We start from the raw sequence: 14,246 nt of genomic DNA, 5'->3' as shown, positions 1-14,246 counted from the left end.
AGGGGGGGGTGGGGGTGGGCGGGGGGATGATGGTGGGGAAGAATGTCCTTGTAAAGATTTGAGATTCAGTATATTTCCTGAACTTTGTTGTATTATTATCATATAATGTGAAAATTAGCCAAAATGGTTATACAGTTTCTGTTCCAGCGCCTGACAAGGAAATATTGATGATGGATACATGAGAGAACCTCAGTGATGTAGTCTTTGTTGGCAAAGAGCATTTACAATTGTGTAATTGCATAGTGTCTCCTATGATCATGTATATTTGCAGCTTTCTGACTATGTGCCAGCCTTCTTTGATTTGCATAATTCCATTAATCTTTTTATTTCTGCTTCAAGACTGCACCTGGCTGGGTTCCTTGGGCGGTAAAAGTATGTCAATCCTCTGACATTCTTTATGATATCACTATGAGAAAATAAATGTGTATACCAGAGCCAGATTTAAAAATAAGTTAGTTGCTGCTATTATAATTGCATGTGCATAGAGCTTGTTTATTCTTCATTCTGACTCTATTGTGATTCAGTTTTGTTGAGTAAAGAGAAATTAATGCTATATAGATGTTAAGCATGTTGTAGATGTGCAAAGTTGAAGAATTGTATGGATCTTGAAAACACAGATATTTGGAAATCATAAACTCCTTTGCATTTACGGGTAATCTGTCCATTAATGGTGGTAGGGTAACATAATTTTAAGGTGTAGCATAACTGCATTTTAATAACTTTACTTTTCTGCTTATTATGGTCTTAACTCCTCAGATTTTTAAAAACAAATCTCTTGTTTTACAGTATGGAATACAACTGTACCAAAACTATAAAACACCACAGAAAAGGAGAGATAGCCTTACTTCACTGAACTCATCACCAATGGTATGAAGTTCAAAATACAAAACTGGGAAAACATTAGAGTATGATTTTGTAGTTATTAGATAAATAAGTCATGAATTAATATAAATTGAAATATAATTTTGCATCTCCTCACAAGAAAAAGATGCATAATTATTCATTCCTATGTTAGTATTCCTCGAAATATTAAATGATCTCTTCAATCCATTTATTTGAAACATTTGTCAAGCTGTTTGGTAAACAATAGTCTCAGCACATTGTTCAAAAACACAATTGAAAGGTGAGTTTCATTCCTTGAGATTGTGTTGAGCTTTGTCAGAATAATATAGGAAACAAGGGTGATGTAGTCTAGTGGAAGTTGCGCAGAGTATTAAATAATAGGCAACTGGCAGCTCAATGCCATACCCACAGATTGAGTGGATGTGTACTACAGAGAAGACCCTAATCTGCATTTTGTCTCCTCAGTATAGAGAAGATGACATAGTGAGGAGTGAATTTTGATTGATATATTGAAAAGTAAAAGTATGTTGTTTGACTGACAAGAATTGTTTACATATGTGAATAGTGGAAAGCGAGGAATTAAAAATGGAAATGTTGATTCTCCTGCAATTTCTTGTGGAAGTAAGAGGATTTTGCAGGTGAAGAGCGTTAGACCAGGGTATTGCAGAAGGAATGGTCTCTTTGGTATGCGGAAAGGTGAAAAAGACATGGAAAATGCATTTTGGTGGTGGTGGAGGTGATGAAGAATGATTCATTGACTGTAAAATTTGATGGCGTGGAAGATGAAGCGAAATTTAATCTTAACATGATTCTGGGAAAATTTAGGCTTAGATATATTGAATTAAGTCCAGGAGGAAATGTAACTTTTTATGCTATCCCATACCAAACACAACATGATTCTGCTGCTAAAAAAAAGACAAAATTTATTATCTTTCAAATCTGTCATTGCTAAACAAGATACAAGCTGTTTTTTTTTGGTTATTTTCCCCATGCTATGTCTGTAAGAATACAGAATAAAAGTTTTTTATTTTGGTTTATTTTGAAGCAGAATTCTCTTGAACTTTCACTTGTATTGATAATGCGTGATGAACATCACTTATGGATTATGCAGATCTGTTTTCTTTTTCCAAATAAACCATTTTTTATAAATATTACAGTCAAAAATAATTTTGGAAAAATTTATTTTGCCTTCATAGAGAAGCGTCTCAGAAAATTCTCTGGTAGCTATGGACTTCTCTGGACACAAAGGAAGAGTAATTGAAAATCCTATGGAGGCACTTACAGTTGCTACTGAGGAGGGGTTGGCATGGCGGGTAAAGTATTGGTTTGAACATAAGCCAACATGTGATGCTTTGTTGTGTGATTGATGGAGAAAATAATTCAGAGAATAACTTGAGGTATACTATGTTTTAATTACCAAATGTACTATATAATCTGTTTATTGTGATTGATAATGGCCATTAGCCCCAAATGATCAGCGCAATTCACTGTTCAGTACAACAGAAGGTAATAGTCTCAGATGAATACTGATGTATGATTTTAAAAATGAATTACTGTGCAATGATGCTTAACTTTCAGTAGCTTTGCAAGAATCTGTTGGTCACCTACATAAAAATTATTCATCTTCAAAGTCCAACATATATGGTAAATTTGAGAACTGTGACCAGGCATTACAGTATATAAAGCCAAAAAATAAACAGAAATCAGTTGATTCACATTTCACATCCGAGTTCCCTTCACAAGATGTCTCATTTGAATATTTTACATTTTGTTTGTTTTGGTTTATAGTTTTTCAGCACTTATACCTGTCCATAGAGCTACTCTCCCATTACAGAGAGATAATTGTCGGTTGTTTAACCTTAAGGTCACCATTCTCTTGGTGAGGGGGGAAGTTGAGAGGGAAAATCCTTTGTGGTAACCTCAGCCAGTGCGGAAACTCTACTGACAGTGCTGGTGCTACTCTGCTTCACAAACCAGCATGTTGCAAATAGGAGTTAATCATTTCTTAAAGAACATTTCAACATTTCCTCTTTCGTATGAAGCATGATTATTTACTATGCTCCTTTCATTGCTCTTCATCAAAAACAGAGTTTTATGTAGAGAATATTCAGGTCATTGGTGGATTGAGTCCATGTGATTTCTTCTAGTTAACTAAGATCAGTTAAGAATATTTAGTAACTTATCAGTAATGATAGTTACCCATTCATGAGCAGAACCCCGTAGATTAGGACAAAGCCAAGTAATATTGCTACAGTTCAAAATTTATCCTCCAAAAATAATAGAACTACTATAAGCAATTTGCAAAAATTCGAAATGTTACAAACAAGTGACACATTCCAGTCTAACTCTGAAGTAATTTTATAGAATAGCATACAAGTGATTTCATGCTCATAATTCAGGTTGCATACATTTAATACAGAAATTGATATTTTAAAATGTAAATTTTTGTGAAAACAGAGGAGAAGCTGTCATCGTTTGAACGCATATGGAAGTCCAACCACATCGCAGAGCACCACATCGTGCCAAGGTTGTTTCAGTGTTTAATTTGTACTGAAAGTATGATATTACATAAGTCAAGCAAATTATTGATGTTAGTACATTTTAAAGGAAAGATATTTGCTTATGCACTTAAAATAATTGGTAATAGTGGAAATAATATTAAAGAAATGAAGACTGTTTGCTAAAAATCAAAAATATAAATTCTTGCCAGTTATGTTGTGACAGTGCTGGGTCGGATTACTTTTGAGACATCGCTAAATGATTATGTTTTGTGCTAAATGTATGACCTTTCTAGAAATTCATTTTTCCTTTATAATTTAGCCATTCATAGGATGCAGCTATGGTTTCATCACCGACTCTCCAGAGATGAAGCTCAAAAACTTTTAGAACAACAAGGTCTTGTGGATGGGTAAGTATCAGTTGAAGAGTCAAGGAATATTGTGTTTGGATGAGACATTGTTTCTATAAATATAATTATAATAGCAAGAGCTTCCAGCTAGTTTGATTTATGCAAGAAACTGGCAAATACTTTGTGGTTGCTTTCACTTAAAGCTTTTGTGAGAAAGTGGAGCTGAAATTCATCTTTTGACCTTTTAAGAGTCAAACATTCAAAACATTGATAGTTAAGTGTTCGTATAAATTTCGATGAGATTCTGCCTCCTGCATGAGTTGATTTTCTTGTGTAAAGATGTAGTAATGATTGTTTGGAAGTCTTGGCTTATTTTTCATTTGTTGATATTGAGGTCTCCACTTCTAAACTATTTGTTATATGTCACTTAATTAAAAAGGCATAGTTTTGCTTCACCTCTTTCCTCTACTTTGTGTAGCCATTTTGGGTGGGTACATAATATCAGTGTTGCCTCTTGATACTTTTCTTGTATTTTGATGGAAATATTTATATTCTAAATTTATCTTTTGAATTGTATAAAGGTTCCATTTTTAACCATTAATATTTCATGCTCATTTTTGTTTTCACTTTGCAGATACTGGATTCTTTGTTGTAGCTCCTTTAATGCCTTAATATGAGATTTGGAATGGCAACTGAAAATACGCCGAGCCCTGCATCAAACTTAGTTTTTCATAACCCTTGTCCCATTAGGGGAAAATGACTGTAAAATGGCTTTATTTGGTATAAAAGGAAATTGACTTGCATAATAATATGGCCGTGAATAAATTTTACAATAAGATATCCTGAAATTTCAACTGAACATTGCCTCACAGTTTATTATAAACGTATATTTAGATTTGTTCTTTAATCTCCACTATTTGATAGTTGAAGCTTGGCTCTGGCTGAGTCAAAGGGCTTTAAAGTGGATTTGTGATGTCCTTAATTGCTTAAGGGCAAGTAGACAGGAGGAATTTGTAAATAAAGAGCAGGTTTTTAAATTTAATCCACTTGGATTGGAACGACAATATTGGGAGAACAGGATTAATGTTTGGGATTTCATGTAGACTTTTACACAGCCCACAGATTGTGGAATGAAAGATCATGAGGCTGCTGTTTATGGTATATAACAAATTGAAACTAGAAATGACAAGTCTGGATTAGTGTTTAACGTTGATAGGGATAGTGGGGCAAAGCATTTTAGATAATTATCAAGGCAAGTAGTCTTGTTAATGTGTAGGATGTTGGGTTATAAAGTATAGCTCTGAATTGAATAGAGTCTCAAGGCTTTGAGCGTTTTGATTCAGCTTAAGCAGGTGATCAGGGAGAAAATGGAGTTGATGATGAGAGCAGAGCCATTGGTAGTTTACAAACATACAAACATACAGATTAGGAGTAAGAGTTGTTCATGTGTTCCAAAATTCAATAAGATCTTGACTGATTGGATTACTTTCTTGCCTGCCCCCAATAACTTCTCACCATCTTCTTGAGAATCTTGTCTATGTCTATCTTTTGAGGAAGAAAGTTTCAAAGACCCAAGACCCCACTGAGAAATAAGTTTCTCCTCATTTCTGTTATAAATGAGTGACATTTCTTTCGAAACAGTGACAGAGTACTAGATTCTCCCATAGGAGCAAACATCTTTTACACAACCACCATGTTAAGACCACTTAGGACTTTGAATGTTTCAATCAATTCACTTCTAATTGTCCTAAACTCTAGTAGATACAAGCCTAGCTTGTTTCATCTTTCCTCATAAAACAACATGCCTATTCCATATATTAGTCAAGTAAACCTTCTGTAAACTGCTTTCAACATATTTATATTCTTCCTTAAATGAGGAGATCAATGCTATACAAAGTATTTAGCATGTGGGCTCACCAGTGTCTTGTATAACGGAAGCATGACCACCCTACTTTCGTTGCAATTCCTTTTGCAATAAATGATGTTGTTTTATTAGTCTTCCTAATTACATGGTGTACCTGCAAAATAACACATTGCAATTCATGCACTCAGACACCCAGATCCCCCTGCATCTCAGATCCTACAATCTTTTGCCATTTAGATAATGGGCTTTTTAAAAAGTTATTCCTGCAACAGAAGATATTAGTCTCTGATGAGTACTGTTTAATGATTCTAAAATGAATTACGGAGTAATGATGCTTTACAGTCAGTAGCAATTCAAGAATCTATTGGCCACCTACATAAATAAATTTCTTCAAAGTCCATTATATATGAAGAGATTTGTTACATTTGAGAACTGTAACCAGGCATTACAGAATGTGCACTCAGACACCCAGACCCCTCTGCATTTCAGAGCCTACAATCGGTTGTTATTTAGATAATGGGCTTTTTAAAAAATGCTTTCTTCCAAGATGAACTGTTTCACATTTTTCCACATTATACTTCAATTGTCAACTCATTTGACTTCTAATGTCCCTTTATAAACTTCATATGTGCTCTTCACAATTACATTCCTACTATTGTTGTATCATCAGAAAATTTGGTAACCGTACCTTCAGCCCCTTCATCCAAGTCATCTGTATAAACTGGAAAACATTAACATTCCCAGCACTAAACCTATGCATGTCACTCATTAAATCTTGCCAATTTAAAAAAGACCCATGCCCGAAATGTCAGCTTTCCTGCTCCTCTGAAGCTCCTTGGCCTGCTGTGTTTATCCAGCTCTACACCTTGTTATCCCATTTATGTCCATTCTGTTTTCTGTTATCTAGCCAACCTTACATCCATGACAATTGGTTGTATCTTAGACCATGAGTTTTTTATGTTCTGCAGTAATCTTTGATGTGGTGTCTTGTCAAATGCTTTTGAGAAATCCATGTACAGTATATCTCTGGTTCCCCTTATCCACAGGAGATGGTATTTCTTCAGAAAACACCAACAACCTTGAGTTTTTGCAAGAGCTCCTGCTAAAAAGTCTTTAATAATACCTTCTGCAAGTTTCCCTAAACAGATGTGAGGCTAACTGACTTGTAGTTTCCTGCTTCTGTTCCTTTTTCAATAAAGAAGTTACATTTGCTATTTTTCAATCCAGTGGAACTTTTTCTGTATCTTGGGAATTTGCAAAAATAAAAATCACCTCATAATTATTTCACTACCCAATTATTTTAGGACACTATGATGAAATCCATTTGGATCCAGCTCCAGCAGTTTGTTCAGTACTACTTCTCCGGTTATTGTAATTTTCTGGAGTACCTATTTTTGATTGACTTCCTGATATGTACTAATTCTGGAATGTCATTTGTTTCATTTATAGTGAAAACCAATACAAAATTGCTGTCCAATTTATGTGTTGTCTCGTTAGTTTCCACTACTTATTCCCAAGACTTGCTTTTTATTGGATTTTTTCGTTTCTAACTACTTAGAGACCTAAATCTGTTTTTGCATTTCTCACTAGACTTATAAAATTCTGTAATTTTTCTTTCCTTTTTAAGCTCTTTGTCTTTTTGTTTAGCTTATTCCCAATCTTCTGGCCTGCCACCCATCTCTGGAAATATATGCTTTTTCTTTTAAGAATGTTACAATCTTTAACTTTTTTTAATCTAACCATGATTACTGAGTCCACTCTTGGAACTTTTCTTTCTCATTGGAATGTACTAATATTTGTATTCTTAAATATCTTTTTTAATGCCTACAGCTGCATTTCTGTTGAACTGTTTTAAAACCTAGTTTACCAGTAGACTTTAGATTATTCTGATTTCAAGTTAAGTTTAAAAAAAAACTTGTCTCAAACACACTCTTCTTTCCATCAAACTTGAATGTGAAATTTAGTCATTCTGCTTCCTTAATTTTGAGATCATTAATTAGTCCTATCTGATTTGTACAGTACCAGCTCAGGCCCGCTCTTTGTTTGGCTCTAGATGTGCTATTCTGAGAATCTGTCCTGAAAATATTCTATAAACTCTCATCTACACCACCTTTTACTCACCTGATTTTTCCAGTAAATATGTAGAATAAAATCCTTCATAGTTATCAGCATACCATTCTGACAAGCTCCCTTTGTTTCTTCCTTTATACTTGTTCTTGACCTTTGTTAATTCTAAGGGGCCTGTTCATCACTCTTGCCTTTAAACATTTGCCTTTTAACATGTGCTCCTGAGATGCTGCTTGGCCTGCTGTGTTCATCCAGACTCACATTTTGTTGTCTTGGATTCTCCAGCATCTGCAGTTCCCATTATCTCTGCCTTTTAACATTTCTTGCCTTTTACCATTTCTCATTTCCTATCCAAACTACTTTTACATTCTTGCTTCCTGAACGCAAGTCACTCATCTCTCCTGTGTTACTACAATCATCATTATGACCTCCTCCATTTCCCAGCTTTCTTTCCTTCTTAAATGTTATGTACCTTACAATATTCAGGTCCCAATCCATGTATTCTTGCAACATGTCTCTGTAATGATTATCATATCAGCTTATTTATTTCGATTTGTGCTATAAGTTCATATGTTTATTGCAAATGAGAAAGCATTCTGATTCTGTTTCAGTGTTTTTCCTTTTATTATTTTTGCAATCATAAGACCATTAAATGTAGGGACAGAATTAGACCATTTAGCCCATTGAATCTGCTCTACTATTCAATGAGATCGTTGGCTCAACTGATAATCCTCAACTTTACATTCCAGCCATTTCCCATAATTTCTGTTCCAGTAATGACTAAAAATCCGTTTCAGCCTTGAATATGCTTAATTATCCAGCCCGAATAACCATCTCTGGGAAAAAATTATGCAGATTCACTGAGAGAAAAGAATATCCTCCTCTTCATTGCCTTAATTAAGTGAATCCTTTTGTCCACAAGGGGAGACAACTTCTCTGCATCTGCTCTGTCCAGCACATGAAAAACTTCCGTGGTTCAAATAGGTCTCTACTCATTCTCCTAAATTCCAATAACTACAAGCTCAAATGATCCAATCTCTCCTCATAATAAGTCACTCCACATCTGGAATCAGCCGAGAGAAATTTATTTAGACTGCCTACATTGCCAGCATATCTTTCCTTAGATAAGGGATCAAAACTGTTTACAGGATTCCAGGTCTCGTCTGAGTAGTGCCTTATAGTTTTAGCAAGACGTTCCCTTTTAGTACTGCATTCCCTTTGAAATAACACCATCAGTCTATTTGCCTTCAGTTATCAACTGAACTTGTTTGCCACCGTTTTGTGATTCATGCGCAAAGAACTCAATTCTCTCTGTATTTTAGCTTTCTGCAGTATTTGCCATTTAATATTCAGCTCTTCTATTCTTATGTCAAAGTGTATAATGTCACATTTTACCACTTCATTTTCTATCTGCCAATTTTTTTGCCTACGCACCTAGCCTGTATATATCCCTCAATGAACCTCGTTGTTAATTATGACTACTTGCCTTCCTACCTGCTTTGGTGTTATCCTGTGGCCTTACTTGTTGATTTGCTCCTAGAATTGTACATTCCATCTCCTCTTGTCATTCGTCTGCCCATCATTTCCATCTTAATATCCTTCACTTTGGGATTGATTCTATTCTTTAATTTACCAAATTTGATCCCTTCACTCCACTATTCAGTTTATAACCTTTTTTACTTGTCTATCTATGCAACTCATCATCAGTTAAAGTTTTCGGATAAACAACATTGTGTAAATAACAAAGATTTATTTTCCTTCTTTTTATCCCACGTAGGATGTTTTTACTACGGGACAGTCAAAGTAATCTGAAAAGTTTTGTTTTGTCACTGTGCCATTGTCAGAAGATAAGACATTTTCAGATTATACCGGTAAGTAGTTGGAGACAATAGCTCAGTTGTTATTATTTATACCAATAGATTACGATCATAGAATCCCTACAGTCTGGAAACAGGCCCTTCAGCCTAGCAAGTCCACACTGACCCTCAGAGCATCCCATCCAGACCCATCTCCCTATAACCTACTTCATCTACACATCCCTGAGCACTGTGGGCAATTTAGCATAACCAATTCACCTGGCCTGCACATCTTCGATGGTGGGAGAAAACTGGAGCACCCAGAGAAAAATCCATGCAGACACAGGAGAATGTGCAAACTCTGCACAGACAGTTGCCTGAGGGTGGAAACGAACCCAGGCCCTTGGCACTGTGAAGCAGCAGTGCTAACCACTGAGCCACCGTGCTGCCCTGGAGCCTGTGTTTCACAATAAATGATTCTCACATAGCAAAAATGCCATTTTAATATGCCTTGGTGACAAAGTGGTGGCTTTGAAAGAAAAAATACTGCTTCGATCTCCATAACTGTTATAGTTTTCAAAGTTCAATCAGCAAAGTGCATCTTAAGTTACCAGCATGTTCAAGAATCTTCAGTTTTTCAATAGTTGCTAGAGATAATAATGGATGCAACTGAAAAAAAAGCATATGAGTATCAACGTGTTTTGTACTAGTGTTAGGTATTGATCACCTAACAAGCATTCCCATATCTGAATGTAGGCAAAATACAACTAATACTTGTTCTAGTACAGAAGCTTTGGATACTTAACAGTTACAGAATACACTGCAGGATCAATTTACTTCGGTTTTGTAGTGATTATAAAGAGGACAGCCAGCCGGACTTCAAAGCATGAGTTCCCTAATTGGGGCTGTTAATCTGGTCCAGTCAGGGAGCTCTGGCTGATAAATAAAAAAAAAATGTCTGACTCTGAGCTGGCTGTCCGTCGCCACTGTTCTGTGCACTAGTCAAATAAAGAGTACCTTGGTGATGGGACCAGGCCTCTGTGCTATTATCTTGGTGTGTCAGCCTTGGACTGGACCTCCACATGTGGACTGCACCTTCGTGTGCGAACCAACAGCTTTGTGCGTAGGCTGAAAAAAAAGTGTCAAAGGTGATGGCACTCTGAGATCTAGCTCTAAAGGGCTTTTCATGTATAAATAAAGGGTGATTTGATGACGGGATACTGGCCTTTGTGGAGTGATTTCAGATTTGCTAAGAGGAAATTAGATATAGAAAAGTGGAAAACTGAAAGCGACTCTATACTTCAGCTTTCCAGTAATAGATATAATCATTTTCAAGTACACATGCTCAAATTCTAATCTTTTTCTTAACTTTATGCTGAATATCTCACACAATTTTTTTCTTTTTCAAAGTAAGCAAAGTTAGAAGATTCCATCATTCCTCAGGGTTCACCTTAGACTGGAATAATATATACACAAGGATGTCTAGCATCAGTCCTCAGTTCTCCTGGAAGAACCACATCAGTGGTGACACCAGGATGTTCAAAAACTAGACTACAATGATACCTATGTGGATTCCTGCCACTGGACTATGAGAGGACAGACTCCCACATTCAAAACCATTTTGTAGGCCTTCAGCAGCAAACGCGCTCTTCTGATATTGGTTATCAAGTTGCATCCAGGAGAAACACTAGAACAGTGTCTTACAAACTGTAGGTCATGGCCCTCAATGGGGTCAAAAGTTTGGAATTGTGGTCTGCGAGGCAGCAACATTTGTATGAATCTCTGACCAAATGCTAAGAACTGTACCGTAGTTTCACAGTTTTTGAAACAGATGTGAGTGCCATAAATGCCCAATCTTACAGATGTGAATCTTTTCCTAAAAATTCCAACTGGAAGGCAGATCACTTTTACTTAAAACCCCTGTGTATTAAACTACCTTTGCTCCCGCTGACTGTCATAGGGCCTCCTCCCCTCATTCTCCCACAGGAATGGAGTATTGGCTACTAACATGCGTTAAAATGAAGTCCTTAGGAGAAATGCTTTGGGAAGCACTGTGGTCGAATAAAGGCAGAACTTGGGACCAAGATATGTCATGTAAGGCAATGAGCGTGACTGCTATAGTACTCAGCTCAGGAAGTAACTGATGAAACTTTGTTTACATGCAGATGTGGGCAATTGTAACCTGACAGATATATTGCAGAAGGGTCCAAAAGTACAAGCAGAGGGCAGGCAATTTTAAGACAGAATACCCAGAAAAGTGGCATCAATTTCTTGACACAAAAATTTGTTCCCCCAGTTATGAATCAGACATATGCCACAAGCTAGAAAGTGGGGAAAAAGAAACAAACAGCAAGTTCAAGGAAACCAACTGTGGCTACCAACGATTAATTACCCCAATGAATAGGGACCGTAAAGAATAGGTGTTCTTTTGGAATTGATAAAATATGCTGTATTCTTAGCACAAGTAACAAAATGAAAAATATGATGTTTGCTGCTGTTCATAGCCAAATATTTTATGGCATAATTATTAGTCCAATTTTATTCACTATTGAGCAGCTTTGTTGAGATTCGTCTTTTAATTACAAGCAGTTGGATTGATCTTTCTGCTAATAACAGTTTGAGATTTGAAATTATAACATATGGACCATTTGAATTTCTATCCGCTTGATAGTGGCGATAGCTTAAGGGTAATCACTCCACGAGAGTAAGTTGAGGGGAGGAGGCAGGATCTCCATGAGGTACTATAGTTGACTTGAAGATTGAACCCATGCTATTGGCTTTAATTCAGACCACATTGTAGTCACTTAGCCAACTGACCTAACCTACACCCTGAGAAATGTGAATAATCGACTAATTATGTCATATGGGAAATGTTGCAGCTTGTTCAGAAAAACATTTAAACTTCCACCACAGAAAAATGTTTTGTCAGAGTGTTTACAGACTTGCAATTATTGAAAGATTACAGATTAGCAGGGCTGAGTTATCCAGAAACTGCTGCATTCTTACAACTGCATTGGAACTTTCTCATCAACTGTTATGTAATCGACACAGCTAGAAGAAGATGGAGAATTATACTATTCCCTGGACGAGGGTCACACCAAATTTACTGATCTTATCCAGCTTGTGGATTTTTACCAACTCAACAAGGGCGTGCTGCCTTGCAAACTGAAACATCACTGTGCTCGAATTATACTGTAATCTCTGAAACCTATCTGAGCTCATCTGGAGTTTGTGAATAACAAGTACAGTGTGGGCTGAGGACAAATACACCAGAACTCTGCTAGGGAACTTGTTAATATCCATTGTGTCTCAAAGCAATTAGAGACTGAGAGGAATCAGATTGTTAACTTCATACAAGTCAGAACCTGTGGCTGATTTCATCTAATTTGTACTTGAGGATCATGATTTCTGTTAAAAACCAGATTATCAGAACAAAGTAAATAAATGAGTTTAAGCCATAGTGCTCAAGGGAAGCAATCTTGAGAAATCCGTTTCTGCTTAACAAGTGATTTTTTTTTATGATACTTTGAAGTGGCATTATCGTTCATTGCATACCACGAATATTAAAGTCCAATGTTTGCCAGGAGATTGATTCATCAAATGAAGAAAATGATCATTAGGACTATTAGCAAAACAATCTTAATTGCTAATTTCAAAGTTACCAGATTCAGACAAGTGCCTTTTTTGTTTGGAAGTTGAGAACTGTGCTTTGAATTACTTTTGGTGGATTTTGTGTATGAAGGAAAATGATTGCAGTGTATTTGTATATACAGCATTGCTTTGCACAATGTAGTTTTAAATATCAAACGTTCTTAAATTGTGTTGAATCATTTGATGATTATATCTTTATTTCCTTAAAAATATTACAAATGATCACCTAAACTGAGTTTTGTGGTTCATTATTGTAATTGAATACTTTTGCATTATATAAAATAGATTGATAGCAAATGTAATGTAGCAATGAAATTGACATTCTTCCTTGTTATTAAATAATTACTTGATCATTTCCTTATAAATCTCATACGTAAATCTAAATGGTTGTTTGTCAGAATAGACTTTGTTATTAACAAAGTTGTTTGGAGATAGGTCCGCATGTTATGACCAGGATGGGTTATAAGTCTAACCCATGAGTGAGGTCTAATGAGAGGTGGCTTTAATAGGCTTTAAAATTAAAATTTAACTTGTTTCTCACAAACAGTGTTTGTACCTTTTTTTTAAAAAGGTGTGTTAAAGAAAGTTTATTGCAGTCTGAAGTATTTTCATTTATCAAATATTGTGATCTGACCTAATAAGATGTAGAGCTGGATGAACACAGCAGGCCAAGCAGCATCAGAGGAACAGGAGAGCTGATGTTTTGCATCAGAATGGGAGAAGGGAAGGAGATTCAGCCACTGACGTCCTCCTGGAGGGAGGAGGGTGACTTCTTCAGGGTAGGCATCCTTAGAAGAGGCTTCGCAGTAGGGTTAAAAATGTCACAGAGATAGTAGGAACTGCCAATGCTGGAGAATCTGAGACAACAAGGTGTGGAGCTGGATGAACACAGCAGAACAAGTAGCATCAGAAGAGCAGGAAAGCTGATGTTTTGGGTCTAGATCCTTCTTCAGAAATGACAATTTCTTTTGTCATGATATTTAAAAATAGTTTTCATCATGAGATCATTGTGAAAATGAAATCATTTATTTTGCAAATGTAAGTTAAAAGTAATCTTCTCTAGACAATGGCAAATTTGCATTTTGACCAGTCTGTTTACAGTTAAAACACTCATCATTTCTTTAAAATAAATCTAACATCATAATGTGAGGAAATTAGTTTCACCTTCTAACCTCAA

General features: G+C 36.0%; 1 protein-coding gene across 5 annotated transcripts in view; it reads left to right on the top strand.

Moving 5' to 3' along the window:
• The window catches only part of LOC125454168 (growth factor receptor-bound protein 14-like), a 113,415-nt gene extending 99,802 nt beyond the window's left edge, over positions 1-13,613 (top strand). For 2 of the 5 annotated variants that reach the window (XM_048534656.2, XM_048534655.2), the window contains exons 8-13: positions 787-867; positions 2,040-2,156; positions 3,301-3,370; positions 3,664-3,751; positions 9,400-9,493; positions 12,470-13,613. In XM_048534656.2, the coding sequence (XP_048390613.1) occupies positions 787-867; positions 2,040-2,156; positions 3,301-3,370; positions 3,664-3,751; positions 9,400-9,493; positions 12,470-12,616 (597 nt within the window). In that variant the 3' untranslated portion in view covers positions 12,617-13,613. The other 3 variants (XR_007247940.2, XR_007247941.2, XM_048534658.2) reach the window with 3 other exon arrangements.
• The last annotated feature ends 633 nt before the right edge of the window (positions 13,614-14,246 follow it).

The sequence above is a fragment of the Stegostoma tigrinum genome, chromosome 7 (assembly GCF_030684315.1).
Source record: "Stegostoma tigrinum isolate sSteTig4 chromosome 7, sSteTig4.hap1, whole genome shotgun sequence".
Classification (NCBI taxonomy): Eukaryota; Metazoa; Chordata; class Chondrichthyes; order Orectolobiformes; family Stegostomatidae; genus Stegostoma; species Stegostoma tigrinum.
The sequence above is the reverse complement of the archived record's forward strand: the minus strand, read 5'-3'. Positions and strand labels throughout refer to the sequence as shown.